The 27,526-nt window shown below is 34.6% G+C and overlaps 3 protein-coding genes across 3 annotated transcripts; all 3 read right to left on the minus strand.

The window, feature by feature from the left end:
• Positions 1-4,236: 4,236 nt before the first annotated feature.
• Positions 4,237-9,669, minus strand: LOC133696466 (probably inactive leucine-rich repeat receptor-like protein kinase At5g48380). The gene is made up of 3 exons (XM_062118657.1): positions 9,494-9,669; positions 5,628-7,696; positions 4,237-5,466 (listed from the first exon to the last, which is right to left on the minus strand). Exons 2-3 carry the CDS (start codon positions 6,477-6,479, stop codon positions 4,453-4,455), a joined length of 1,866 nt encoding a protein of 621 aa, XP_061974641.1. The 5' UTR covers positions 6,480-7,696; positions 9,494-9,669; the 3' UTR covers positions 4,237-4,452.
• A 2,212-nt stretch (positions 9,670-11,881) lies between these two features.
• Positions 11,882-14,110, minus strand: LOC133696580 (2-alkenal reductase (NADP(+)-dependent)-like). Its single transcript, XM_062118799.1, has 5 exons — positions 13,839-14,110; positions 13,306-13,402; positions 12,968-13,056; positions 12,113-12,260; positions 11,882-12,004 (listed from the first exon to the last, which is right to left on the minus strand). Exons 1-5 carry the CDS (start codon positions 14,108-14,110, stop codon positions 11,882-11,884), a joined length of 729 nt encoding a protein of 242 aa, XP_061974783.1.
• A 6,100-nt stretch (positions 14,111-20,210) lies between these two features.
• On the minus strand, positions 20,211-24,614 carry LOC133697734 (2-alkenal reductase (NADP(+)-dependent)). Its single transcript, XM_062120482.1, has 5 exons — positions 24,181-24,614; positions 23,322-23,499; positions 22,439-22,605; positions 22,220-22,302; positions 20,211-20,803 (listed from the first exon to the last, which is right to left on the minus strand). Exons 1-5 carry the CDS (start codon positions 24,412-24,414, stop codon positions 20,425-20,427), a joined length of 1,041 nt encoding a protein of 346 aa, XP_061976466.1. The 5' UTR covers positions 24,415-24,614; the 3' UTR covers positions 20,211-20,424.
• Positions 24,615-27,526: the final 2,912 nt, after the last annotated feature.

The following is a 27,526-nucleotide window of genomic DNA, read 5'->3' on the forward strand; positions in this document are numbered from 1 at the left end:
GGAGAAAAGTCTTTGCTTTGAAAATTCGGACCAATGACGCGCAGAACTGTTCTAATCTGTGGAAAACTGATGAGTCGGGTAGTGGTAATGAATTGACTGTTCGAAATGAAAACAAACCATCTTGTAATAACACACACACACACACACACACACACACACACACACACACACACAGCCCTACTTTCTCTGGTTGCTTGCACGATGGGCTTGGCTAGTCATGAGTCATGACCTCTCCTCTAATAAAGTCACATCAAAACAATTTCTTTGTGCTAATGGGAAGCTGTGAACACTGAACTCCTTACGGATCAGGCAAGTTGTGTTGAATGAGTCTTTCCCCTTCAGTTAAGCCATTCATTCATATTCACTCATTAATCTCACCACAATTTCTGTCGCCGGGTTCACACTGAGCACAGGGATAACTCTTGGGCGAGTCCATTTCATATTCGCACCATTGACAACGTCTTGCCATTATTTCTTGGCTACTTCTCCTTTTTAGATCACTAGTATCATCCTCGCTTTTTAACCACCAATAATAATAATAATGATAATAATAATGATTATGAGTTGTGTGTAAATTAATCCGAATATTTATATTAAACTGAAAAAAATAATAAGGAACTTGTGATGTTTTAACCACAGGATTCTTGTTAAAGTAGTGAGAAATAGAATATAAAATGCAAAGGAATTACTCTCACTGGAAAAATTATCATATCTAACATGTGTTTCCAGTCCCTCGGGAAAGAAGTAAGGATATTTGACTAATTCCCATCCCGATAACATGGACTGGGTTGGATTTCGTGTCATGTTTATAAACCAAACAAACAGGATTTTCTTTTTTTATAAAAATTATTTCAGTTTATTTTTATATTTTAGATCCATCTCAAATCTATCTTTACAAGTCTAGTTATTTTTAATTTATATTTATTAAGTTATTCTCCAATATATTCTTCTAATATATATTTTCATGCAAACACTTACTTTAAAAACTCAAATCCCACCTTGTTGATTAAAGAAATGTCTTGTTATGTTAAAATTTATTTTTTACATTATTTTTTTTAATAAACTAGGTTGGGTTTGAATTTCTTATATTTTCATCAATCTAGATGATGACATCTAACATTCAGAATTTATCAAATAATTTAAATGAATTGATGAGTAAAGTAAGGGTTAGATAAATTTAAATAAATGTGCTCGTTTAAAGAATAGATTTTATTTAATGTAAAATCGATATTTACTATAAGAATTTCCTTCCTTTTGCTAAAAATTATTTCCTGCTTTTAGTCCAAAGAAGTTGAGATGAAAAATAAAAGCAGAAAAATAGTATAATAAATATATGATATTATAAGAACGAATTTGTCTCGTAACGGTACTTGAATTTCTTGATATATTTTTTTTTTTGTTGGTTGAATGGGTCATGGATGTGATTACTTTTCATGACTGTGATTGATATTATTGTGATTTTGTTTACTTTTGTTTCCTATAATAATTTATATCTATTTGAAGAATCTCGACAAAGTTTATGATTTGATATTTAAGAACTAAATTGAAAAAACAAAATTATTGGGGACTAATCTGTAACTGTATTCATTGTACAAAAACATGGACTAAAAACTTTAAGTTAAGAATATTTTTTTGCAGGAAAAATAAAATACAGGAACTAACGTTATATGATATTTTTTTATAACGTATGATTTATGCGCTACCATCAACCAACGTTATATATATATATATATATATATATATATATATATATATATATATATATATATATATATAAAGGCAGTTACTTAATGATGATGATTTCACTGTCAAAGTTACTTTCATGAAAAGTGGTTTTTTAAAATTATTTTTAAAATTTTTTATGTGTTTATTTATTATTAAAAAAGTTAATAAATAAAAAATATTTTTTTTAAAAAAATTGGTTTTGTTTTTAGAAAAAAATATGTTCCTTTTATTTTAGACGAAAAATATTTTTCAGAAGTTGTAAAAAATTTAGAAATGTCATGTTATTTACTGATTATATTAAATTTAATTTTTAAACTTTTGATTGTTATATATTTTATTTTTTTTTAATTTTATCTATTATAATTTAATTTTTATATTAATTTTGATCCTTATTTTTATTTTTATAATTGTTATTTGTTTTTCTCTTATCATTTCTTAATTAAAACTTTTTATCTATCAGATTTAGTTTTTATTATTTTTATTTTTATTTATTTTATTTAAAATAATTTATAAAATCTTAATAATTAGATAAATATAATGGGATAAATCATCAACAGCTTTAAATTTTTTTCATTAATTTTTTTTAATTTCATTAATTTTTAATTTTTTTTATCTATTACACTTGATCTTTATTTTTTTAATTATTATTTATTTGATGTAAAATAATATATGAAATTAGATATATTTTTTAAAATTTTATTTTTATTCAAATTTTTTATTTGTAAGATTTGTTTCTTGTTATTTTAATAAATTTGAAAAACATTTATTAATAAGATGTTTTTCAACTTATTTTTTATTTTATAGCCAAATACTGAAAATATTTTACAACTTATTTTTTTACGATACTATCAAATATCAGAAAATAATTTATTTTAAAAAATCTATTTTCTTAAAAAAATTACTTTCTAAAAAAATTATTTTCCAGTAAATATTAAACATGGTTATAAATATACTTATTAATTATAATCTGGGCCTCTACGTTCTAACGCTGAGGATGTGGCTCTCTGTCATATCTTCGCGGCAATTATGGCATTGACTGCCATTGGTTGATGATCAACTCTGCAAAGCAATGCATTTTCTCCGCTCTTTCCTTTCACTCTGGATTTCTCATAGCCGCCAGTCTGTCTCTTTATTTTTTTCTTCGAGACAATGAAATATCATGCGCGTGTTTCGTAATATAAAATTATTTTCTTTTTCATTTTTTATTCCTCGAAACAGTTTATTTAATTATTTTTTTTTTTATGTTCAATTGGCTCAATGGCTAATTGAAGGTTCAGACCCCATACGAATATAAAAGTCATCTCGCGATAAAAAGTATTTAATTTCAACATAATTAACATGCATGGTTAACATGAAGCCGTAGCGTAGAGTTTGTATTTTAAAATTGTTTTTGAAAATAATTGTTTTTTAATTTTAAATTAAATTTCTAGTATTTTTAAATTATTTTAATATATTGATGTTAAAAATAATTTTTTTTATAAAAAATATAATTTCAATATATTTCAAATAAAAAACACTTTGAAAAATAATTGGTACCACAATATCAAACATATTTTTATTAGAGTGTATCTACCACTTTGATGCAGAGTGTTTTTTATTTGAAAATATAATAAAATAATTTTTTTTTATTTTTTAATATAAATACATTAAAATTATAAAAAAAACACTAAAAAATATTAATTTTATATTAAAAAAATACTTTTAAAAAACATCTAAAAAAATAAACAACACCCTTTTAAAAACCAGGTAATGAGTCAAAGCCAACACGTTCAGAGAACACAATGATTAAAAAAACTACTTCAAAAAACACAAAAGTTAATTGATCGAATTAAAAATACAAGAGTGAAAAATAAATAAAGTTACATCGACATGCATGGTAAAATCAAGACTTAATGTAAGTTAATTACTGGGTTTATTAGAAAAAATTAAAAATCACTAGGATTACCTGAAAACATTTACAAAACATAAGAATAAAAATGAATAATTAACACAAATACGAGAGTAAATTTAGGAGTTTTGCCTAAACAATTGTTCTCCTATTCTTAAACTTTCTATTCTTCAGAAATGGCATTCCCATTTTTTATTGGATACTAAAAGTTTTAGTCAAACGACATGCTACTTCACTAAATTGAAAAAAAAAATTATTGGGGACTAGTTTGTAACTGTATTCATTGTAAAAAAAAACATGGACTAAAAACTTTAAGTTTAGTATTTTTTTTGTAAGAAAAATAAAATATAAGAACTGGAGAATTTCTAAAAAAAATATTACTCTTCCTCATGGTGACAAAGGATCTCCTTATTCTGTTTTTTGGGTCCAGGCCAGGCAACAATACTCGGATGCTTGAAATTACTGAGTAATAAAGTTGCTTACTTGCTTATGATACAATATCACTTTGGAGGGAAAAATAAAAAGAAAAGACTAGAAAACCGAAAGGCTTACAGACAAACACCTCGACTACTTAAGCAAGTTTATTTATCGACTCTCAACATCCAACAAAGAAATTGTCCATGTACGAGGATAAATGAGCAAGATTTTATGATAATAGGACAGCGGTATATATAAAATTGGTGTTTCAACCAAAGCAGGTGCTTGAAATGCTACAAATATAGTTACAAACACTTACACTATACCTATATGATCACAGCTACAACGTAGAATATATTTTCGCGAGTGCCGATTGATGGCCTCAGACTCTTTTCTATCAATCTTAATACCTCTGTTCTTCATTAAACTTCCTTTGTTCCATCGGCAACAATAAGTTCATCCGGGAAATCAGTGTCACCTGTATCAGTTGGCAACATAATATCATCTTCAGTTGTGAAATGGTATCTCTCCCCAATAGCTTTGAGGAGCTGATGCACCTCAAACATTGTTGGTCTCTCCTTGGCATTCTCAACCACACAGTTACAAGCAACTTTAAGAAACTGGTTGAGTTCGTGATCGAATCCATTTCCAAGCAAAGGCTTGTCAATGGAAGTATGAAGAAGCGGACCGTCTGTCAGTTGTCTGATCCACTCCACTAAGCTTCCCTTGAAGCTTTCAGGGGCATTAGCAACATGAGTGGGCTTTTCACCAGTGATCAACTCCAGGAGAACCACACCAAAGCTATAAACATCCCCCTTGGGCGTTGCAACAAGGGTCCTTAGATATTCAGGAGCAACATAATCCAACCCCCCAAACTCCCCATTGACAAAAGCTCTCAAATGTGTGTCGATTCGGTTCATGAGTCTGGCAAGGCCAAAATCAGATAACTTTGGCTCAAAATCGTTATCCAAGAGTATGCATTTGGAGCTTATGTTCCTGTGGATAATTCGTGGATTGCAGTCATGATGAAGCCATGCCAAACCTCTAGCCGCTCCAATTGCAATATTGAGCCTCAGGGACCAATCCATGTTCCTGATCTCAGGTTCCACTGGGTGCAGTTTATCATAAAGGGTCCCATTTTCCATGAATTTATACACCAAAAATCTCTCCCTCTTTGCCACACAAAAGCCCAGCAGCGGGACCAAATTTCGGTGTTTCACATTCCCAAGTGTCTTCATCTCTGATACAAACTCTTTCTCTAAACGCTGAGAGCCTTGCAGTCTCTTAACCATAAGGAAACAACCATCAGAAATCACTGCCTTGTACATCGGTCCTGTTCTTCCTGCTCCAATGATGTTGTTATTACTGAAGTCGTTGGTTGCCTTCATGAGATCACTCAATCTCATTTTTGAAACCGATTTCTCAAACATGGAAACCTGTTGATAACAGAATCTTTGCTGTTAGATATTTTGTTGCGTCAAATAAAAAATGAAATCATCGATGAGTTAACATGGCCAGAAAAAAGAACAGAAATTCAATTCCTATGCCAGAAAAAAACACAGTATATCCATTGAACATGATGAGCTAGATAGTTTGCCTTGATGCCTTTGGTTCCCTTGATGCTCTTTGCCCATCTGTTACCTTCAGGATCTTCCGCCTTCTTCTTAGCCGCTCTGCGAGACAAGAACAGAAAGACACCAACAATAATTGATGTAAATGTTATCCCACCTGCGGCTGATGCAACAATTACTCCAACATGGGATTTCCTCGCGACACCTGGACAGGAGGAATTCAATGGCTTCCCACAGAGGTCCAGATTATTTGCAAAGCTATCAGCTGGGATGTTATTATGGATAAATGAGGGGATCGGCCCAGATAGAAGATTGTTGGTAACTGTAAATACCTTGATCCGATCAAGAAGGCCAAATTCCAGCGGAATCTTGCCTGTTAGCCGGTTGTTGTCAAGATGGAGATCATTCAAGAAACTACAATTTGAAAGATTTTTTGGAATTTCACCCGAAAAATTGTTGAATGAAAGATCAAGTTTTGTAATATAGGGGATAAACTTTGCTATATTAGCAGGGATTGAGCCAGATAGCTGGTTGTGCGAAAGATTCAAGCCAGTCAAGCTTGTGCAATTCTGGATTCCAGGGGGGAACTGGCCCTCAAGACCCAAGTCTGAAAGGCGGATATTTAGAACTCTGTTCTCGTCAGGGTGCCAGCAATCAATGCCCATAAATCTACATATGAAGCCTTCAGTATTGTTGTTGAAATTCCATGTATTGTTCAAGTAGTTATAAGGGTCCACCAGAGAAGCTTTGATGGATTTCAAGCACGCTATATCAGTCTCAGTAGCATTACTCACAGATATTCTACTACTCAGCAAAACCAAAACCATCCCAATCAAAATATGGGCAACAACCATAGGATTTTTCTCGCTCAATGCCATTAGCAAGGGGAAAAAAATCCTCAAACTTTCTGTCCCTGGCCCAAAACGGAATCTACAAAGTGAAAGGTTCTTGCTAAATTGTACTGCTAAATAAAACACTCAAACCCATCTCTATATATCCAAGAAAGAAGGTCTAACTACTCCACCAAAAAACACAATCCAATTTTACTAGTGATCCACCAGAACAATATGTAACTTGGAAAAAGCAAAAGAGAAGTCAACAAACAAACAGCCTCGAATCTTAAACAATCCAACTAAAATCCCAATTCACTTATCTCAGAGATTCACTGAAAGAAAACAAGATTTGAGACATACCCAGATGAAGATGATGATGATGAAATGGAAGTGTGGAGCATTTAAGTAGTCACCAAGCAAGAAGAATAAGGAAAAAAATGAAGAGAAAGAACACAGTTATTATTACACTGAAAACGTGGAGATGGGGTTGAGTTGATTTGATTTTAACAAGAGAAAGAGGTAGGAAACATCATTTTTTTTCCCCTTCAAAGAAGACTTTCTTTTATGTACAAGTCTTCTTGCTTTCCAACAACTCGAAGCACACACAAGAGTCTAGAGTGAAAAAAGTGAAAGGAGAAAAGTCTTTGGTTGTAATCTGTGGAAACTGATGAGTCGGGTAGTGGTAATGAATTGACTGTTTGACATGAAAACAAACCATCTTGTAATAACACACACACACACACACACACACACACAACCCTACTTTCTCTGGTTGCTTGCATGATGGGCTTGGCTAGTCATGATCTCTCCTCTAATAAAGTCACATCAAAACAATTTCTGTGTTAATGGGAAGTTGTGAACACTAAACTCCTTACGGATCAGGCAACTTGTGTTGAATGAGTCTTTCCCCTTCAGTTAAGCCACTAGTTTTGTTGCCCGCACTTAGCTGCGGGTAACATCTACTATTGTATGCGAATTCTTGAAATGGATTGTAAAAAAAAGAAAAAAAACTAATCAAGGATAGACATAATTCAGCTAAAAACTTAAAATATGTGAAAGTAGTTGAAGTGAAAGGAAAACATATGTATAAAACTATTCATAAGCTTTTACAAAAGTAGATGTTTATATATGAACACGGTAAGAGCTGTAAAACAAAAGGAGGTACATATGGCGAAAGCTTTGATAGTGTCTTAAAACTTATTTGTTGATGAAGCAGAGATTCAAAGCATTGTTGATGTGGTTGTGTGTCTAAATCAGAGGTCCTGTGGAGTGAAGAAGAGCAAACAATCTGATCATGAGTGGAATAATAATGAAAGAATATGTATTCTGCAAAGATAAAAATATACCAATAATGTATTAACAATGTAGTTGTTATTAATCAAGGAACATCATGTTGAAGAGAAAACCTTATCCACAATTTGAAAAGAATATTCAGACTTGGTTGTGGACATTATAGCAGCCATTTCTTTGTTTCTTCATAACTAATGAAGATGATATTATAACTGAACAAAAATGGTAAAACAATGCACTCAACAAACAAAACCTACTGGAGGGGCATTTAGTGATTGGCTATGGAAGCTGTTTTAAATGTATTTCTACAAACTACAGTTTGATTTCAGCTTCAAACCAATACAATAAACTCAATATTATGCTAGGAGTGATGCATCATTTGAAATCCAGCCTTAGCCAAGACCAAAAATGCAAAAACAAAACTGTTTTTAAGAGTTGAAAAGAAAAACAAAATTTTTCATTATTTTCACTAAGCTACAACATCTGTCAAAGATGACATTCAATTCATATTTATCATGATGGAAAACAGTTGTTCTAATTGGAACAATGATAATACCAATTAACACTGCCACATCATAGATCACATGCAACTCCTTTTTTTTAAAAAAAAAACCGCAAACTTAATGCAACCCTAGTCCAAAACCAAAAATAATCCCACTATTCCCCTCTATGCAATGGAAAAAGTATAATTGGTTTGCAATGAAAGACAAACAACCAAATCAATGACTAAGGGAATTAAAATACAATCTCCATATTAAAAAAAAAAAAACTTCATACAACAGACCAAAATGAAAAACAAAACTATCTTTAAGAGTTGCAAAGAAGGAGATTGTCAAAGATGACATTCAATCCAAATTTAGCCATGTTGGAAAACTATTATTCGCAAGGAATGAATAGGTTTGACGGATATCAAATCCAAAAGAATGATCAAAATAACATCAATAACATAACTCTACTTTGATAAGGTGAAATTATACATATGCCTCAAAACATCAGCAGTATGCTCTGGTATAAGTATTCCTAAACCCCTTTTTTTCTTTGAAAAAGGAATAAATCAATGAGCTAAAATAAGGTAAAGATTAAACGAATACCAAAGAAATCACACATTAAAATCATACTTTAATCCTAAAAAAAGACACAAACTTAACTGTCACATTAGCTCAGCAAAACGAACACCTAAGAAATCAATCTTCACAGGAACCAAACAGAAAATTATTTGCGAAACCCACCACCACCACACCACACCACTGGTAAAATTTCTCAACATATGCAATTCAAAACAGAAAAAATAGCACCACGTGCAAGGACAAAATGTGAAAGGCAATGCAAAACAGTCCTATGCTATGCCATGGAAAAAAGAGCCAGATGTGAGCCATGGCAGAAGAAATAGGTGTTAATAAGAGAACTGAGAAAGAAGTAAATAAAATAACAACCAGGAATGTGAAGGCATCAATTGGTAAATTTTATAGACAACACAACACCTAATATTACAGATAAATTCTAAAAAGGAGAAGAAGAATAGTCTGGCACATAAGGAACTGGAAGTGATAAATGAACAGAACTGGATAAGAAATAGGGATTTAGGACTTGTAACAATAAAAATTTATATAAACGACAGAGGTTTCAAACTAAGAAACAACCCGTATAGGTTCAATAAGAGGACGAAAGGAAAGCCTCAGCTGTGACCCGCATGCAACAGAAACCAATAAGAGTTGAGAAATCAACCTGGAAAAGAGGAAGGCAAGTTAACATCAATTATTTTAGCTGACCTTTAGGAAATCAACCACGGATTAAAACCAGGGTGATAATTGTGTACGGACAACGGGAGGAGGATATGAAAAGAAACAGCAGTTGGGAGTAAGAAATTCATAAAAGCAACAAATTAAATTAAAAAACAACTGCAAAGAAAGGGTCAAATCTGCAAGAGTGTGGAAAAAGAAGAAGGGCAAATCATGAGAAAACCATCATCTCTATATGAAGCATCCACCGAATTGAAATGTCGTTTCAAAAACGAATATTTAGTCCCTGCATTCGTTTTTACAAATAACTTTCGTCCCATATTTTATTTTTCCTAGACAAAAGTCTTTAATTGAAAGTTTTTTTTTTTTTTTATCATCGTATTTTACAGTATCGTTTAGTTCTTTTTATTTCCTGCCAATTAAGTTCGTTTAAAACATAGATTTTATTTCATGTAAAATCGATATTTACTATAAGAATTTCCTTCCTTTTGCCAGAAAATTATTTCCTGATTTTAGTCCAAAGAAGTTGAGATGAAAAATAAAAACAGAAAATAGTATAATAAATATATGATATTATAAGAATGAATTCTGTCTCGTAACAGTAATTGAATTTCTTGATATTTTTTTACTGGTTCGATTGGTCATAGATTTGATTACTTTTCATGACTGTGATTGATATTATTGTGATTTTGTTTACTATAATAATTTATATCTATTTGAAGAATCTCAACAAAGTTTATGGTTTGATATTTAAGAATTAAATTAAAAAAATAAAATTATTGGGGACTTGAAAAATATTTATTAAAATAAATTTGAAAAACATTTATTAATAAAATGTTTTTCAACTTATTTTTTATTATATAGCTAAATACTGAAAATATTTTACAACTTATTATTTTATTACACTATAAAATATTAAAAAATAATTTTTTTTAAATAACTCTCTAAAAAAATTACTTTTCAGTAAATATTAAACATGGTTATAAATAACATTTTTTTCGACAAGAGTACTTATTAATTATAATCTGGTCCTCTACGTCCTAACGTTGAGGATGTGGCTCTCTGTCATATCTTCGCGGCAATTATGGCATTGACTGCCATTGGTTGATGATCAACTCTGCAAAGCAATGCATTTTCTCCGCTCTTTCCTTTCACTCTGGATTTTTCATAGCCGCAAGTCTGTCTCTTTATTTTTTTTCTTCGAGACAATGAAATATCATGCGCGTGTTTCGTAGTATAGAATTATTTTCTTTTTCATTTTTTATTCCTCTAAACAGTTTATTTAATTTTTTTTTATGTTCAATTGGCTCAATAGCTAATTGAAGGTTCAGACCCCATATGAATATAAATGTCATCTCGCGATAAAAAGTATTTAATTTCAACATAATTAACATGCATGGTTAAAACCTGAAGCGTGGAGTTTGTATGCTTTTGTATTTTAAGTTTTTGAAAGAAGTTAATTTTTTTATTTAAAATAAAATTTTTAATATCTTTAAATTATTTTAATATATTGATCTGGAAAATAATTTTTTTTAAATAAAAAAATAATTTTAATATATTTTCAACTAAAAAACACTTCGAAAAATAATTATTACCACAATAATAAATATATTCTTATTAGAATATATCTAATACTATGAGGTAGAGTGTTTTTTATTTGAAAATATAATAAAATAATTTTTTAAAATTTTTATATTTTTAACATCAATACATTAAAATTATTAAAAAAATATTAATATAATGTTTTTAAAAACATCTAAAAAATTAAACAATCTCAGTATCAATCACACCCTTGTAAAAACCAGCTAGCTATTGAGTCGAAGCAAACATGTTCAAAGAACACAAGGATTAAAAAAACTACTTCAAAAAACATAAAAGTTAATTGATCAATTAAAAATACAAGAGTGAAAAATAAATAATGTTACATCGACATGCATAGTAAAATCAAGACTTGATGGAAGTTAATTACTGGGTTTATTAGAAAAATTTAGCAATCACTAGGATTAACTGAAAAATTTACAAAACATAATAAAAAACATGAGAATGAAAATGAATAATTAACACAAGTACGAGAGTAAATTTAGGAGTTTTGCCTAAACAATTGTTCTGGTTTAAGCTTACGAATCCTTGGAGCTTCTGCATAAAAAGGGTCTCAAAACTGAACCAGCAACAATATTCATATGCGCAAGCTTAGCATTATCAGACGAAACACTTGAGATTTGCGTTGCCATACACGAATGTCAAATACAGAAATATAGAAACTCTCTTAAGTCGGTGAAAATAAAATCATGGGCAGCATAACTTCATGTATCTCACAATAAGAAGCATAATAATAATAATAATAATGGAGCCAGAAATCGAGGGACATGTTTGATTCTCACCACGTGACCATTTCGAGAATTGTATATTTAGAAAATGTTACCCAGAAGCAACACGAACAACTTTCTTACCCACATTATGACCATGGAAAACTCCAATCAGAGCGGATGAAGCATTTTCTAGGCCTTCAGCTATATCTTCAACATAGACCAGCTTCCCTTCCTGCAAGTGCCTGATGGCAAATTCAAGATATTATGGACATATTTGCTTGAAGTCTGTTTCGACAAAGCCTTTTATTCTCAAGGCTCTTTACGGCCACATTAAACATACTGTGTATGCCTTCCGGCTCTTCAAGATTGTATTGAGAATCATTCCACAGGCTGCAATCCTTCCATGAGGTTTCATGTGCAGGATTACTTCATCAAGCATTTTACCACCCACTTTGTCGAAGTAGATGTCTATGCCTTCTGGGAAATACCTTCATCATAGAAAAGGGAACATAACAAGTGACGTTTAAATTGAAAAAAAAAAAAATCATTTTCTAAAACTTGATGCTATACTCCGAAGAAATAGTTGCTGGAAGTTTTCTCCATTAAATTCATGAAATTTACTTGGTGTCTGCCTGTTTCTTTCTTCTCTTAAAAAGTTTGAGGTATCCCTTTAGCATTGCCAATTGAAAGAGTAGAGATCACTCAATGCTGTTTCTTCACTAATCTTTAAGCAATTGAGGCAGGAACATTGCCAGTCTAAGAAACTGTTATGCAAGGATATGTCAGCCCTTGCAACCACCTTGACCTCTGGCATGATTGATGTATTTGAACGAACTGAATTCAAGAAATTAAACAAGCCATCAGACTTTGGTTAACAAGCTTGGAAAATCACCGCTTTAAAGCTGCAGCTAAATCATGCTCTTTATAGTTGAAGGCATCATCAAATCCAAACTTCGTCCTTGACAGATTAACCTGAACCACCTCGTCATGTTAGATCGAATGTATTTTTTTGATCTGCCTTCAATGGTCGAATTGCATTAACCTACTTCACTAACTGCATAATTCAAAAGCCACACGAGAAGTAAGAGAACACCTTTTCTTCAGTGCTAGCACTTCCAACAACATAACATCCCATCATCTTAGCGAATTGACCAACTAATTGGACTACTCCTCCACATGCTGAAGAAACATATACAGTTTCTCCTGCTTTCGGAGAGCATAAGCTGTAAAAGCCAACATAAGAAGCAACCCCTCCCGTTCCTGGTCAAAAAGAGTTCCAGCAAGCTAAGTTTCAGAGAAGTATGGAAAATGGTATCAACAAATAAAAAAATACTTATCCATTGGAGGAATTCCACTTGAAAAATGAAAATTTGCATCAGTTATTTGAAAGCAACTGCACATGAAGAAGAATGTAATGAAAACCTCCACACCGAAGTTTATTTAAGTATCAGAGGAAATGTTTTCTGTTTATAAAACCAAAACGAACTCTAGAAATTTACCCTAGATTGGTTAAAGTTTAACTGGCAGGCTAACCGGTGAACCAGCAACCAGGCTCCCTTGCTGGTGTACTGGCCGGGCCATTTCTGATGACACTGGGTTGAACAGCTTGTATGATTGTACTACCATCAGGCTGACATAAAAATGTCAGAATTTCAAACTGCTGCCAAGTAAGGTATATGGTTAAGTATAATTTAACTTCTGCACTGAAACATACAATTTAGCTAGTGCTCAAGCAAGACTTGCAAAACCTATGAATTCTATCCAGGAATGGCTCGAGCTCGTAATAGTGATTGTGTATTCTTCCCACCCAGTTAATCCCCAGACAAAATCATATTCCTGGAAGCCAGGATGTGTGGACTGAATGACCTTACAAACACCACACCCCACAAGAACGTGATGGATCAAAAATGAAAAAGAAAAGAAAAAAGATCACAGAACATTAAGAACACAGCATTATCATTTTCTGAAGTCTTTTATCTCACGTAGCTGTAAGTAATGACAGCACTATCCAAATCATTTGAAATGCGGTAATAGACAACCTTACAGTTTGTAAAAAAGTCTAAAACCTCTTAGTCAATTTCAATGGCAACGACATAAATTTGTATGCAATAGCAGAGCCAGGAGAGTACGGCTTGATAATGGTCCCGGGATGAGAGACTTGATTGGACATGCGGAGGCGCATGAACGGGTCACATGCAAGGCAGAGATTCTTGAGAAGCACAGCCTTGGATCCATAGGGGAGGCTGCAATTGGTCTCAGATGATCTCAGTTCAAAGTCACTCTCGTACATATAATCTCTCAACACCAGCCGCTTCTGCTTGTTGCTCACCATCTCCATCTCTTTTTGTTTCAGAGTACTCTGCACCTATGGAACAGGCCACGTGCCATAAATATATATATATATATATATATATATATATATATATATATATATATATATATATATATATATATATATATATAAATGGACTGGATATGAAAAGAGAGAAAAATAATAATTCTAGGATACAACAGAGTTACGATTATAATATCACTAATATCTTAAAAAAAATCTCAACTACAAAGATCCAATTACCAACAATAAATAAAATGGATCACAATTATCACCTAAAACAAATAAATGAGTCACCACCACCTTTCGTCGGAAAATATAATATATGCGTGATTTTTTTTTTCAATAAAAAACTCAAGAACTACACGTAAAGGAGACGTTTTCACCTTCACAATTCCTTTTTAAGATTTTTTTTTAGAAAATTATCAATGATATTTCTACAGTTTAAGTATTTTTTTCACTTTATATATTTTTAAAATTATAATTTATATTTTAGGACAACATGGTATTTTTTTTATTTTAAATAAAAAAAATAAAATCATCATCGTATATAATATATTAAAAAATAAAATCAATAGAAAAAAATTTGAACTTAAATAGAATTTCTCTCTTTTCTTGAAAACAAGTCTGAATCCAAATCAAAATCTAATAGAGTATTTTAATCTATATGTTTAATCACTTCAACCCAAATTTACTTTTTTGACAGAGGTTGCGCTGCTGGAATCACCTCAACACAAATATTATTGTTTTTTTTTCAAAACCCTTGGAAAAACCCAAGTTAATTTCCAGGATTATTGTGTTGGGGATTCCGGCACCCCCATGCGCGGACCGGTGGTGTACTGATAGTTGCTCATATGAAGGGGAAGCACATTGACACAATATTTTAACGTGGTTTGGCAAAACCGCTACATCCACGGGAGAGAGTCCATATTATTTAGAGATAGAGAAATGATTACAAACACAATACATGGAGGAGGAGGATAACTTCACAACTCTACTCCCAGCTCTCTTGCTGCACTTGCAGCTGCTGCCATTGCAGCCCTTCACTTTCTCTCTATACTCTTCACATTCTCACCACTCACTCTACTTATGCTCTCTCACGTATGCCTATTTATAGGCAAGTATGGTGGCTCCTCTTCTTCAACAATAGCAGCTGCACATGGATTGATATATTTGTCAATGGTAAGTGTTTGACAAATGGTAACCCTACTTCTTAGGGTAGGTTGATCATTTATTGCCCATTAATGGCAAATCCCAACAATCACTCCCTTTGCCATTCATGTGGGGCAACTGTCCTCTTGCTTCTTCAGCACAGGCTTGCATCTTGCAGCTCTTCCAAGCTTACCATTCTGAGAGCATCTGTGGCCGAGTTTACAGGTACTCGCCAAACCTTTCAATCACCAGAGTTACCAAAGCACACCTTTTCTCACACAAAAGGATCACTACAACCAGATGGTCTGCCACTTCACATCTGAAGAGTGTTAACGCTTGTCTCTAGGACACACTGCATTCCCCTTCGAGCGTATCAACCATGCTCGGTCCGGAATGATTCATCAAGCCTTACATCAAGGCTTACAACACCCCCTCAAACGGAAATTTCTATTTCCAAGTGCGACAATCATTATCTGAGTATCTCAATATGATCACGAGCTCACCACTCTTTCAAGAGTCTACTCATCCAGGAGTTGCGCCTGCCCTCTGTTCTACCCTAGGAACCACACCTTACTTCTCCATGAGTCTCTCACTCTTATTCGTAAGAGTCCAGGTAGCTCTCCACCTTTACCTATGGGGGTAACCCATTAAAGGTTGATCCATATATGTCTTCATACTCTGAGTATTATAATGCCATTACCGAGATCACCACCTTGACAAGAGTCAACTCGTTCCCGGAACCTGCGCATGCCCTCTGCTCCTTCATAGCAGCTGCGTCTTAATGCTCCACAAGTCACACACTTATTGTCCAAGGCAAATGTCTTCTAGCTCATTGATCTTTAGTATGGGGGCAATATCCATTAAAGTTAATCCTGCATTTGTCTCCATACTCATCATAGCCACTTCATTGGCTATACACCTGTCCACTCATATCTAGCCATCACATTGGCTCTGGGGCGTTCTGAACTGGGCTTACATCGTGGCCCACACACCTTCTCCTTGGGTGTCTCCGCTTGTCGTCATGCGACGGTCTGAATTGGGGCTCCTATCATGGCCCTCACACCTTCTCTAAGGTGTCTTCGCCTATTGTCATGAGGCGGTCTGAACTAGTGCTCCTATCACGGCCCTCACACCTTCTCTAAGGTTTCTTCGCCCGTTGTCATGAGACGGTCGCATCCTCCTTCAACTGAGATGCTTCAAAGTGGCTCCAAAATTCTCTACCACCATATGCACTATGGGAGAGATTACTGCCACTGACTACATAGAAAGAGAAAGTTGCGGTATACTCCTCGCAATACTCCACCTCGATTTCTATGTTTGGAGCTTCTATGCCTTTCTGCTTGACAGCTCCACCTACACCAACTCTCTTTAGTGTCTTCGCCTTTCATCATAGGCGATCGCTTTTTATCACAGGCGTTTGCACCCCCTCAATTAGGTGCCTCTACAACAGCTCTCTTTCCATCCTTGCATGCATTGGAAAGATCTTCGCCTGTTGTCTTCATTAAGAGCATAAGAGACTTCCTGTTGTACAAACTTTAACAGTCTCTGCTCTGAGCTTCATCTGGGAACACTTCTTCTCCTTGCACCTGTTGTCTCATTACAATACCTCGTTGGATCCTACGGGTACTCCTGCATAATCTTCGTGTGCCCTCGTGTAATTTCTGTTCTCTAGATTTCTCTTTATTCCTTGCTTATGTTTGACAGCAGCTCATCCTGTCATAACACTTGTCCAAGTCAAAATAGGATGCCAATCTTTATCCCCTTGCTGTATTTCTCTTCTATTATCAGGGTCTTCATCAATTCTCCCCTCGAGAAATCACAGTCATCTAATCTAACTTCTTTGGAGAAATCACCACTTCATCAGATCCTTGAACATACGGAACCCAACTGTTCCCTTGTGTCGTCGTCTTGCTAGTCTTCAACCGTTTCATTACAAACTGCTATATATACGAAAATAGTACCGTATGGATAATCCTTCCACTAAGCAAGTTCCCAGGAAAGATTGGAGGGGTCACACTGGTCCCGTTTAAAACCAAATCTCCTAGACAGAACTTCTTAGGCCATATCTATCCATCGTACTGTCTTTCTGTATATACAACCATTTGCTAGCTTTGTTGCGGCTTTCCTTTACAAGTGATCTAGAATATACTGGTTTAATACATGATTTCTCAACATCTGGTGAGACTACCAGTTCTTAGATTCATCAAGATTGGTCTTCATCAATTTTCACTCTACACCTTAAATTGTCTACTTGATCAGGTGTCCAGAGTGTCCCAATTTTGCCTTCCTTCAAGGCAATTAAAATTTCCTCACTTAGCAGTTCAGCACATGTAATTGAGTAAACATGTGCACCTTCTTCTTCTTCATCTCCATCGATCACCATGATGACCTTTAGATGCCTCCTGATCGGCCTATCTCCTTTGTTAATTCACCACCGCCATTTTTGGTCTCAAATATCAACGATCGGACCGTACCATTGCATCTGGAACGATTAAATTAGCTGGAAACAAGTCTGAAATCATCCAAATCGCATTTCAGACGGCTAAGATTTGATCAAAACAATTTTGGACTGATGAGCAGCCCAGATTCAATCTTAGATCCGGTTGTACGTAGACTCTGTTGCACAAAATCTTATCCCTCGGCTCGGCTCCCCAAATAGCTTGGCTCAACTCAACCTGGCACGGCTCGGTTCGCGGCTGATGACATGGCATGTGGGTCCCACTATGTTGACGTGTCGATGACTGGGATGACATGGCATGCTGACTGTGTATACTGGCGTCATGATTACGTCATCCTTATCCGAGTCTAGCAAGTGGGTCGGGTCGTCTGGTATTTGGGTCGGGTCAGCTCATCCGGGTGAAGAAGACGTGTGTGACGCGTGGCGCGCGTCTGTGAGCGTGGGCAGTCTCCTCGCCGACGCGTGAGGAAGATTTCATCTTCCGATTTCGACGCGGTTTTCAACAGTGGCTTCGTCTCTTCCTCCTCTACACAGTGGTATGGTCAAAACACAATTTTAACAACTTTCATTTTTGAGCAATATCAAACACCACTTAAACCATATGCCCTGATACCAATTGTTGGGGATTCCGGCACCCCCATGCGCGGACCGGTGGTGTACTGATAGTTGCTCATATGAAGGGGAAGCACACTGACACAATATTTTAACGTGGTTTGGCAAAACCGCTACATCCACGGGAGAGAGTCCATATTATTTAGAGATAGAGAAATGATTACAAACACAATACATGGAAGAGGAGGATCACTTCACAACTCTACTCCCAGCTCTTTTGCTGCACTTGCAGTTGCTGCAATGACAGCAAGGCTGCTACCATTGCAGCCCTTCACTTTTTCTCTATACTCTTCACATTCTCACCACTCACTCTACTTGTGCTCTCTCACGTATGCCTATTTATAGGCAAGTATAGTGGCTCCTCTTCTTCAACAATAGCAGCTGCACATGGGTTGATACATTTGTCAATGGTAGGTGCAACTACCATTGACAAATGGTAACCCTACTTCTTAGGGTAGGTTGATCATTTATTGCCCATTAATGGCAAATCCCAACATATTGTTCTAATTGAGTGAGGATTGTTATCTTTTTCGTTTCAAAACCCAAAAAAGAACCCTTTTTATCCATCTTCTCTGTTGTTGGCAATGCATCTTATACGCGAAGGCATGCAAAGCAGGGTTTTGAAATCCACCATTTGAAACTTGTGGAAGGAAGGATGGAGGCTATGCTATTTTCAAGTTTGAAAGATATAAAAGAGAAAAAATTTCAAATTTGGAAATTCCTGTAACAGATTGTGTGATCAGGGTACCACAGATTTGCAGAGACGGGCATATCTGGATGCTGCAAAAATTGCTGGATTGAAGCCTCATAGATAGATGCATGACTGTGCTGCAAACGCATTCAATTATGGGATATACGAAATAGATTTCTCAAATGCAGGGCCAACTTATGTTGCTTTTGTTGACATTGGTCGTTGCGATACTCAGGTGTCTATTGTGTCGTTTGAGGCTGCTGCATACGAGGATGCTGTCACATGCTCTTGATAGCAGTTTAGGAGGGAATTTGATGATGTTTTGTTTTTTTTTTTTTTTGGAAAATAGTTGAAGGAACTTTCACAACATAGATGTGTACTCTAACGTGAGAGCGTCTAGGCTAAGGTCAGCATGTGAGAGTTTGAGGAAGGTTCGGTGCAGATGCAGAGACAGAGGCAGAGGCTACTCCTCTTTTTTAAAAAAATGGAGACAATAAGAAAATGACTGAATTATACAGAGTCAATAAGAACTTATAAGCAAACTAACATGTTGGATTTATAGAGACGAAGGATACCATATGAATACAAAATTGCCGTCTTATGTTCCCAGATTTATTGATGCAGTTTGTAGATGCGGCGGGTACTTCAATATTTAGTGTGGGAAGAGATGTTATAGAGAGAGGTGCTGTGCGGAGGAGGGGCAGACGATCTGGATAGATGCAGTTTTGTGGCGGTGAGGATTAAGGGTACTGATAAGAGGTGGAGTAACAAGTCATAACGATGATGAGATGAAACGATCATTTGCTCCTATCCAAAAACAAAAGGTTTTGAGAGGGAGAATAACAGGTCGGTCAATACGGGAAAAGGGAAAAGCGTGGCCATTAGTAAATGTAAAATAAATTGATAAACTTAAATAGAAAACTACCAGTTACCATAACAGTTCAAGCTTAATGCTTCAGCAAATTAACTCTATCCTAGACCTGGAATGAAAACAAAATTACAGGGTCATACCAACTTGGCCAGCCGTGCCCCGCAGGCACTTCGACGGTTGGACCTGTTTAGTCTCTAGACCACCAATCAAGCATATGGCCTGGTTAACCATGCAGCAATACAGTTTTTATGACGCCAAAAAGAGAATTTTCAAGGCTCTCATCAATAGTTTACGTTCTCCACTACAAAGGTTGTGAATAATATGATTTGAAAGGGTTGAGAAAATTCTCATGCATTAACAGTATTGTTCAACTGAAAGGGTTCCCATAATTGAAGAGATCATCCACGAATATCTTGAATTTAATGATTTCTGATAATCACGCAGATGATTTCAAGTCAGATTTTACTAAAGCTCGACGACAGCTCCAGTACTTATACCTGAAAAGTTCATAAATAGTACACCATACTAACCAAAAATCATTCACGGGCTACACAGATGACCTGCTTACCAACGTTTTTTCCAGAAAACAATCCAACTAAAGCAGCTGGAGCACTTTCCAATCCTTCACTCATGTCTTCAATGTAAACAATATTCCCTTGTTTGTAGTTACTGACAACATTTTCAAAGAAGCGTGGATATAAATGCAAGTAATCACTTTGCAGGAATCCTTGCATCCTGATGCGTTTGGCTATGAGACTGAACAAGTTGTGAATCCCTTTGGAAACAGAGAGGCTGTTGGAAGAAACCATTCCACACACTGCAATTCGGCCATGAATCCTCATGTTGAGCAATGCTGCTTCAAGCATATCTCCACCAACATTATCAAAGTAGATATCAATGCCTTCAGGGAAGTACCTGTTCGGGGGATATTCTGTCAGTGATCAAATTGAGGGCAACTCTTATCGTAAGGAAATTTATATACGAGGAAATTTTGTGTTAGTTGATGCTGATACAATTTTGGATGTGTCTGACTTGGCTACCCACAACTTGAGTTAAGATGCTCATGCATGTGAAAGTTTAATGCGTTTAGCATTCTATAAAGACAAATTCACAAATTATAATGCAGACATCAAGTGCACAACCGCTTTGCTGACTCTTAAGAGAAAAATCTTAGTTGGAATCTCAGTCAAGGCAACTCCCTTTTCAAATCAAACCTATGTTTATGTTTAGAAAAGCAACGGGCTGAAAAACCCATCATTCTTTTTGGGGTTTCACTATAAGATAATCAACAGTAAAAGCCACCTATGCCTCTAAAAATCTTCTCCTCTTTGTACATTTGTTTTTTAACATTTTTTTATCGAGTGAGAAGTAGCAGTTAACAACAGCAACAAAAAAGAAAAGAAAATTATGCTTGGAAATTGGAGAGGGAGTCTGCTAACTAATCACTACAATTAGCAGACATCTTGTTGAAAGTGTCTAGTTTGTATTAGTTATCAAAATATAATGGCAGAGCAATGGCACGACAAGGAGATGAAATATAGTTAATTGGATGCATCAATAATTGGATCATGTTCTAATAGAATGTTACAGACCAAGGGCCTCATGGTTGGTTGAACTGGAATTTTCAAAAATTTTGATTTTTGTTTTTGTTTCAAATTACTTTTTTAGTATTTTTGGATTGTTTTAATGTGTTGATATCAAAAATAAATTTTAAAAAATAAAAAAAATATTATTTTAATGCATTTCTAAACAAAAAAAACATTTTAAAACGCAACTTTTACCATTATCCAAACATCCCCTAAATCGATTATTTTTTATTATGTGAACAAAAGGCCAATTGTTCACTTAAAAGCATAATTAGCATACTTAGCCTGGGTTATGGGTTTGCCGAGTCAAACCAGGTCAACCTCAAAATGATATTGTTTTGTTTTTTTTTTCAAATGAAAGGAAGTCATTTAGGGCAAAGTTTTTTTAAAAAAACTCAAACTACATTGTTTTTGAAAAAAAATCCTTGGAATTGACCTGACTGGATCAACCTCCAAACCAGTTTGAAATGAAACTTGGTCTGGGCCAAGCGTCAGGCTATGCAAGGTTTAATAGTTATGCTGAAAAGGCCAGCAGCTAACATCATGAAGGCACGGATGATTAATAATAAGTAAGCAAGTTGCAAGGTAATCGGGCCATCTCATGACATTCGTCTCGGGATTTTGGAATTTAGATTAAGCATCGAGGAAAATGGGCATATCAGAAGTAGCTACTTCCGTGACAAGCAGAAAAATTATGTTCTTTTATCATGCTTACACTTCGAAAAGCTAATTACTGAGTACTGACCTTTTCAAAGCTGCATTCAGGTCGGGTTCCTCTTTGTAGTTAAAAGCCTGATCGAATCCAAGCTTGTTCTTTAAAATGTCAACCTAATATTTCCCATTCAAGATTTCTTTCTTGTATCAGTTCTAATAGCAGTTGTCAATTATATAATACTAATTCCTGAGCAGTATCACTTAGGGATGAGAGCACTATCCATATAACATATTCATAAAAGAAATCTACCTTTTGGCTTGTGCCAGCACTTCCAACTACATAGCAGCCATGTAACTTGGCAAGCTGGCCAACAAGCTGGCCAACTGCACCGGAAGCGGCAGAGACAAAGACATTCTCCCCTATTTCAGGGGAGCAGACCTCATAGAACCCTGCATAAGCAGTAAAACCTGCCATACCTACATGGAAATCCCACTTCCGTTAAATTTTCAAGGATAAATACATTAACATCAGAAAATAATTAATAACAATTCCATAAGATTAAAATTTTAAAGTGATGAAGATACAGAATCATGAGCAATGAAGCTGGAGAATTTTTTTCCTCTCTCTTGTACTCATCGGGGAGGGAAAAAAACAACAAATTCAGCAGAAGTCGATGTTAACTGCAGCAAGCAAATAACTTTTCCCTCAGGAAATAAAATCATAAGTTCGAAAAACAACTTTCTAGTTTATATATATATAAATGCTGAGCAGCACTCAAACATTTCATCAAATCAACTAGAAAAAGGAGAACTGGCTTGGGCACCATAATGGGTGTCTTATGTCTATGCTGATGGGGAGCTAAATTGACATAAACAGTCAGCTGGTGAATAGGTGATATAAATTACTAGCCAAGCTGGTGGTAAGAAGTAAGCTATGAGTCAGGATTCACAGCAGATATCAATTTCATTCCTTCTGGCAAATATAATTAATGCCCAGGTATTCTAATATAAGTCAACTTAGCAATCTAAGGGTCGATTATATATAGATTGTACAAAACTTGGGGACCAAGTGGCAAAGAACTTATAAGAGAGATGGAATGTTGTCTTCTTCATATTAAGTGAATTAGCAAATGATGTAAAAAATCTAAAAAGGAGAAAGAATTGGCAATGCTTGAATAACAAGAATAGCGTACCAAGAAGACCCACGTGATATGAGAGGGGGATATCATCTTTCTGGATTCTTCTCAATTGCTCATGTTTCCGCATCAAGCTGAATTCTTCCCAACCAGTCAGCCCTGAAACTAAGTCTCCAGGCTTGAAATCTGGATCATCAGAATCCACAACCTTTGATACACCAAATCCTTGTATCGCCTTCATCAAAATAAACAATCATTCATCAATGCAGAAGCCATATGGATACAGTGTTAGATACTAATACAGGAATTCATCGAGGGTAAGAAATCCATCAACTTTAAGCAAAAAAGGGGGGAAAACGAAAATAAAAGAAATTCATCAACATGGGATTTGTGTTATTCCTGAATTGAAAAACACTTGGCCTAGAATGATTTTCACCACCTAAATGCAACTCAACGAGGAGCCAACCATATCCTACAGGAAAGAGTGACAAAATATCCAGCCAGATGTGGCTGCTGGGATTCGAGCCCAAGTTCTCCACACTAAAGCCACAAGATGCGGCCCATGAATCATATCTTTTACTCTTTTTTTAATGTAAATTTTCTCGTAACATTATCCGAATAATCTGAGAGAACTTAAATTAATCTAGAACAGTGCAGCCCATGAATCATATCTCCCAACTTGACATGAAAATTAGAACAAATCCACTACAAAACCAATACAAACCCTATGTCAAATACAAGAAAACCGATCCTTTTTTCTAAACATTTCCATCAAATGAACCCACAAACTGGATATCGTAAACAAGAACATAACAAAACAGATTCTTGATATTTCAACAGATTAAGATGCTGCAAATCACGATCATCTGGATATCAAATAATCTACAACTTCGCAAAGCTATAATGCTATATATACCTGGCCAGGGACAAAAGGAGGGATGTATGAATCATAATACTCACGCATGCGACCTCTCATGTAAGGGTCACAAGACAAATAGAGATTCTTGACTAAAAAAGCTCCGGACCCTTTTGGTGCTTTGAGCTCTATTTTTCCAATCTTTAGTTCCATGTCTGTCTCTCTCGGTATTCTGTCTATAAACCCCTTGAATATTACCTGCTTGTTATCCACTGTTTCCGCTTCCATTTTCATCAAGAACTCAATTCAACCCCTTGTAGAAAGAATGATATAATTAATGGTTGGTGTTACAGTTTCAGTGTTTAGTAGTGTTGTTGCCGTGTTTCTGTTTTTAAACTACCCAACCGAGTCTGATGTTAGTAATCGGGTCTAGTTTTTCATGCTATCTACCTAACTTCCAATCACATTTTCTGGGCCTGTTTTAGCCAGCAATGCTCCTTGAACCTTCTGTGGACCAAAATAGTTTGGCGGGTTGGTGCAAGACAGTAAAGACAGAGCAAATCGAGAAACAGGTTTCGGCGAGAACAGAAGGAAAATGTGATACTAACTACCCCATAGGTTTTATATATATATATATATATATATAATATTTTTTATATTTTAGAAGTTTGTTTTTTTCTATCGGCATACTAAAATATCAAAAATACATTTTAAAAAAATAATTTAAACATAAATTTTTTATTTTTTCAAAAACACGATGTCACCACAAAAACAAACACGGTCTTAGTCACACAAATTAAATCCATGTAATATCATGGGTTATTTTGCATTGAATTATTTTTTTTCTAATAAAACTAATTAATGTGAATTGGATTCATACTAGTTTTTTTTTTCCTTGCGCTACGCTTTGGGTTGGATAAAAAAATCTTTGCACCTAAAAATATTATTCATTGAACTATTTGATATTATTATTAAACATGATCCAACAAGTCAATCTTGAATTCCTTCAACTTAAATCCTTGATTAGCTCTAGTTAAAATTAATTCATGAAAGTTACCTTGACTTGATTTGGTCGACTTAATGAATCTAAAGATAACCAGACAACTAATAAAAAATGTGGTTTGACTTGAAAAAAAAAGAGATAACATCTTTCTTTTTATATTGAGACGTTGATAAATTAAATCGACTTAAGCTTCGAACTAACCCATCAAAATCATGACCCAAACCATGGTCTTCACTTGATTTAACAATTTTGTTTTGAAAAATTATTTTTTACGTAATGATATGATAACAAAAATAGTCTCTCATGAAATTGAGCACCAACCAAATATTATGACTTTTGTTTGGGATTATTAGAACCTTGTTGAAAACAAACCGAAACAAATTATGAAGACTAATTCAAAATCAACCAAATATTGAATGATTAAATTGATGAAAAAAGCCAAAAAGAATTCAATCAAAATAAAAATAAATGAAAGATGAAATTTTTTTAAAAAAGAAAACTATTTATTATTGTTATTAAACTTGATCCAATAGGTCAACCTTGAAACCCCCGATCTGACTCCTTGTTTAATCCACGTTTAAAATTAATTCATATAAGAGTTGACTAAATATGAGATCCAAAAACAACCGGTAAAGCAAAGCTAAGTATAAAGAGTTCCACTGTCCCATCACTGAATCTCAAATTTAATTCTTCCACCTGGAAATCTATTATTGAGTTAAATATATCATAATGATAATGCCGGTAAACTGTCACTGAACTTTGCTGTTGACATGAATGACCAGTAGTTTTTTTATATGAAGCATTCATATGTGGTATGTCAATCTCATATTTTGTGCAAACAGACTGCACATTTGCAAGGAGAAGATCAAATCCAGCATCTCTCAAAGTTTGAAGTAATGCTTTAGTAGTTGATACAAGATCCATTGCATTTAAGATGTCAAGAGATTTTTGCTGTAAATCTTGACAAAGTAAATCAGTAATCTCCATTATTTTATGTATCAAATATAAGATGAATATAAATTCAAAAGATTTCATCACAATCAAACAACCACTAGCTTCTCCACATATAGAATTAGAAGATCCTTTTTGAACCATACTTTCAAGCACAATAATAGTTGCACCATACATATTTATTAAGCTGCAAATAGAATCAAAATGAGAGCTCCGGCGAGTAGTTCTACTTCGATATAAATTACCGATTTGATTAGCCCTTTTACTAGTCTCACGTTCTCCAGTAACTATCATATGTGCAATTTTTATAGCCTGAGCATAATGTAACTCGGTATGACGTTTGAGAGAAGCACAAATAAGGTTGATAATGGTTGTCAATTTTGAGAAAAATAACTAAACAAAAATATCATTTCCAGTTGTTGCAACTAATGCTAGTTGTAGTCGGTGACTAAAAAAAATGTACATAATATGTATAAGGACAATCTTTGAGAAATAGAGTTTGTAGTCCATTCCATGTGCCACGCATATTGCTAGCAGCATCATACCCTTGACCTCGTATATTGAAAATATACAAGTTATATCGAGTGAGCACATCACAAATTTTTTTTTAAGTGTTGAAGAAGTAGTATCTGAAACATGCACAATACCAAAAAAAACTCTCGTACAAAACCCTAAATGTCAATAAATCTCAAAACAATAGCCATTTGTTCTTTATTTGATGTATCTTTGGCTTCGTCAACCCAAATACAAAACTTTGCATCTCTAACTTCTTCACAAATCTTTTTCCTTATTTTGTTCGCGAGAATATGCAAAATTTATTTTTGAATAGTCGGCGAGGTATACTTTGCATTTTTCGAAGCTTTTTCTAAGACAACATCATCAATGTCAACATTCAGTCTCCCCATAAGTCTTATCATTTCCAAAAAATTGCCTCGATTATTAGAAGCCAAAGATTTATCATGACCTCTAAATGCACATGCTTGTAAGCTAAGCCATCCAATACTTTTAATTGTTGTTGTAAGTCTCAACCGATTTTTCTGAACTTCTTCAATAGTTTGTGCATTCAACGCTTTATCAATATATTTATTTACTTTCATTAAATCTTCAACAAATTTCACAGCATTATTATGTGGTGAAGTGGGACTTCCCACATGCATCAAAAGTGCACATCTATCCCCATCATTAACCCCCTTCCAACTTCTAAAGCTTTCGGTGGTGAATGTGAGATGATGAGGCACTTTGTTTTCAAAGATAAAGCATGGAAAAAAAAAATATTGCATCATTTGATGGAGAGTACTCTAGCCAAGGAAATTGATCAAGCCAAGTGTATTGAAATCGACGATACTGTCTCCCTGATTCAATCCTTGGATACTCTGCTAACTTAAGTTGACACGGGCCCATTTTGATATAACCTCTTCTAATTTCATCTTGTTGAGTAATAGGATGTTTCCA

The sequence above is a fragment of the Populus nigra genome, chromosome 6 (assembly GCF_951802175.1).
Source record: "Populus nigra chromosome 6, ddPopNigr1.1, whole genome shotgun sequence".
In the NCBI taxonomy this organism is placed as follows: Eukaryota; Viridiplantae; Streptophyta; class Magnoliopsida; order Malpighiales; family Salicaceae; genus Populus; species Populus nigra.

Excerpts from the sequence above, each read along its gene's own strand:
- LOC133696466 (XM_062118657.1), bottom strand. The coding sequence starts at position 6,479 with ATGGCATTGAGCGAGAAAAATCCTATGGTTGTTGCCCATATTTTGATT. Across the intron at positions 5,467-5,627 it reads AGGGAACCAAAGGCATCAAG|GTTTCCATGTTTGAGAAATC; the intron begins GCAAACTATCTA and ends TGTTATCAACAG.
- LOC133696580 (XM_062118799.1), bottom strand. The coding sequence starts at position 14,110 with ATGGAGATGGTGAGCAACAAGCAGAAGCGGCTGGTGTTGAGAGATTAT. Across the intron at positions 13,403-13,838 it reads CCATTGAAATTGACTAAGAG|CCTGATGGTAGTACAATCAT; the intron begins GTTTTAGACTTT and ends TTTTTATGTCAG. Across the intron at positions 12,005-12,112 it reads AGAGCCGGAAGGCATACACA|GAAGGGAAGCTGGTCTATGT; the intron begins GTATGTTTAATG and ends AGGCACTTGCAG.
- LOC133697734 (XM_062120482.1), bottom strand. The coding sequence starts at position 24,414 with ATGAAAATGGAAGCGGAAACAGTGGATAACAAGCAGGTAATATTCAAG. Across the intron at positions 23,500-24,180 it reads CTCCTTTTGTCCCTGGCCAG|GCGATACAAGGATTTGGTGT; the intron begins GTATATATAGCA and ends ATTTTGATGAAG. Across the intron at positions 22,606-23,321 it reads ATATCACGTGGGTCTTCTTG|GTATGGCAGGTTTTACTGCT; the intron begins GTACGCTATTCT and ends ATTTCCATGTAG.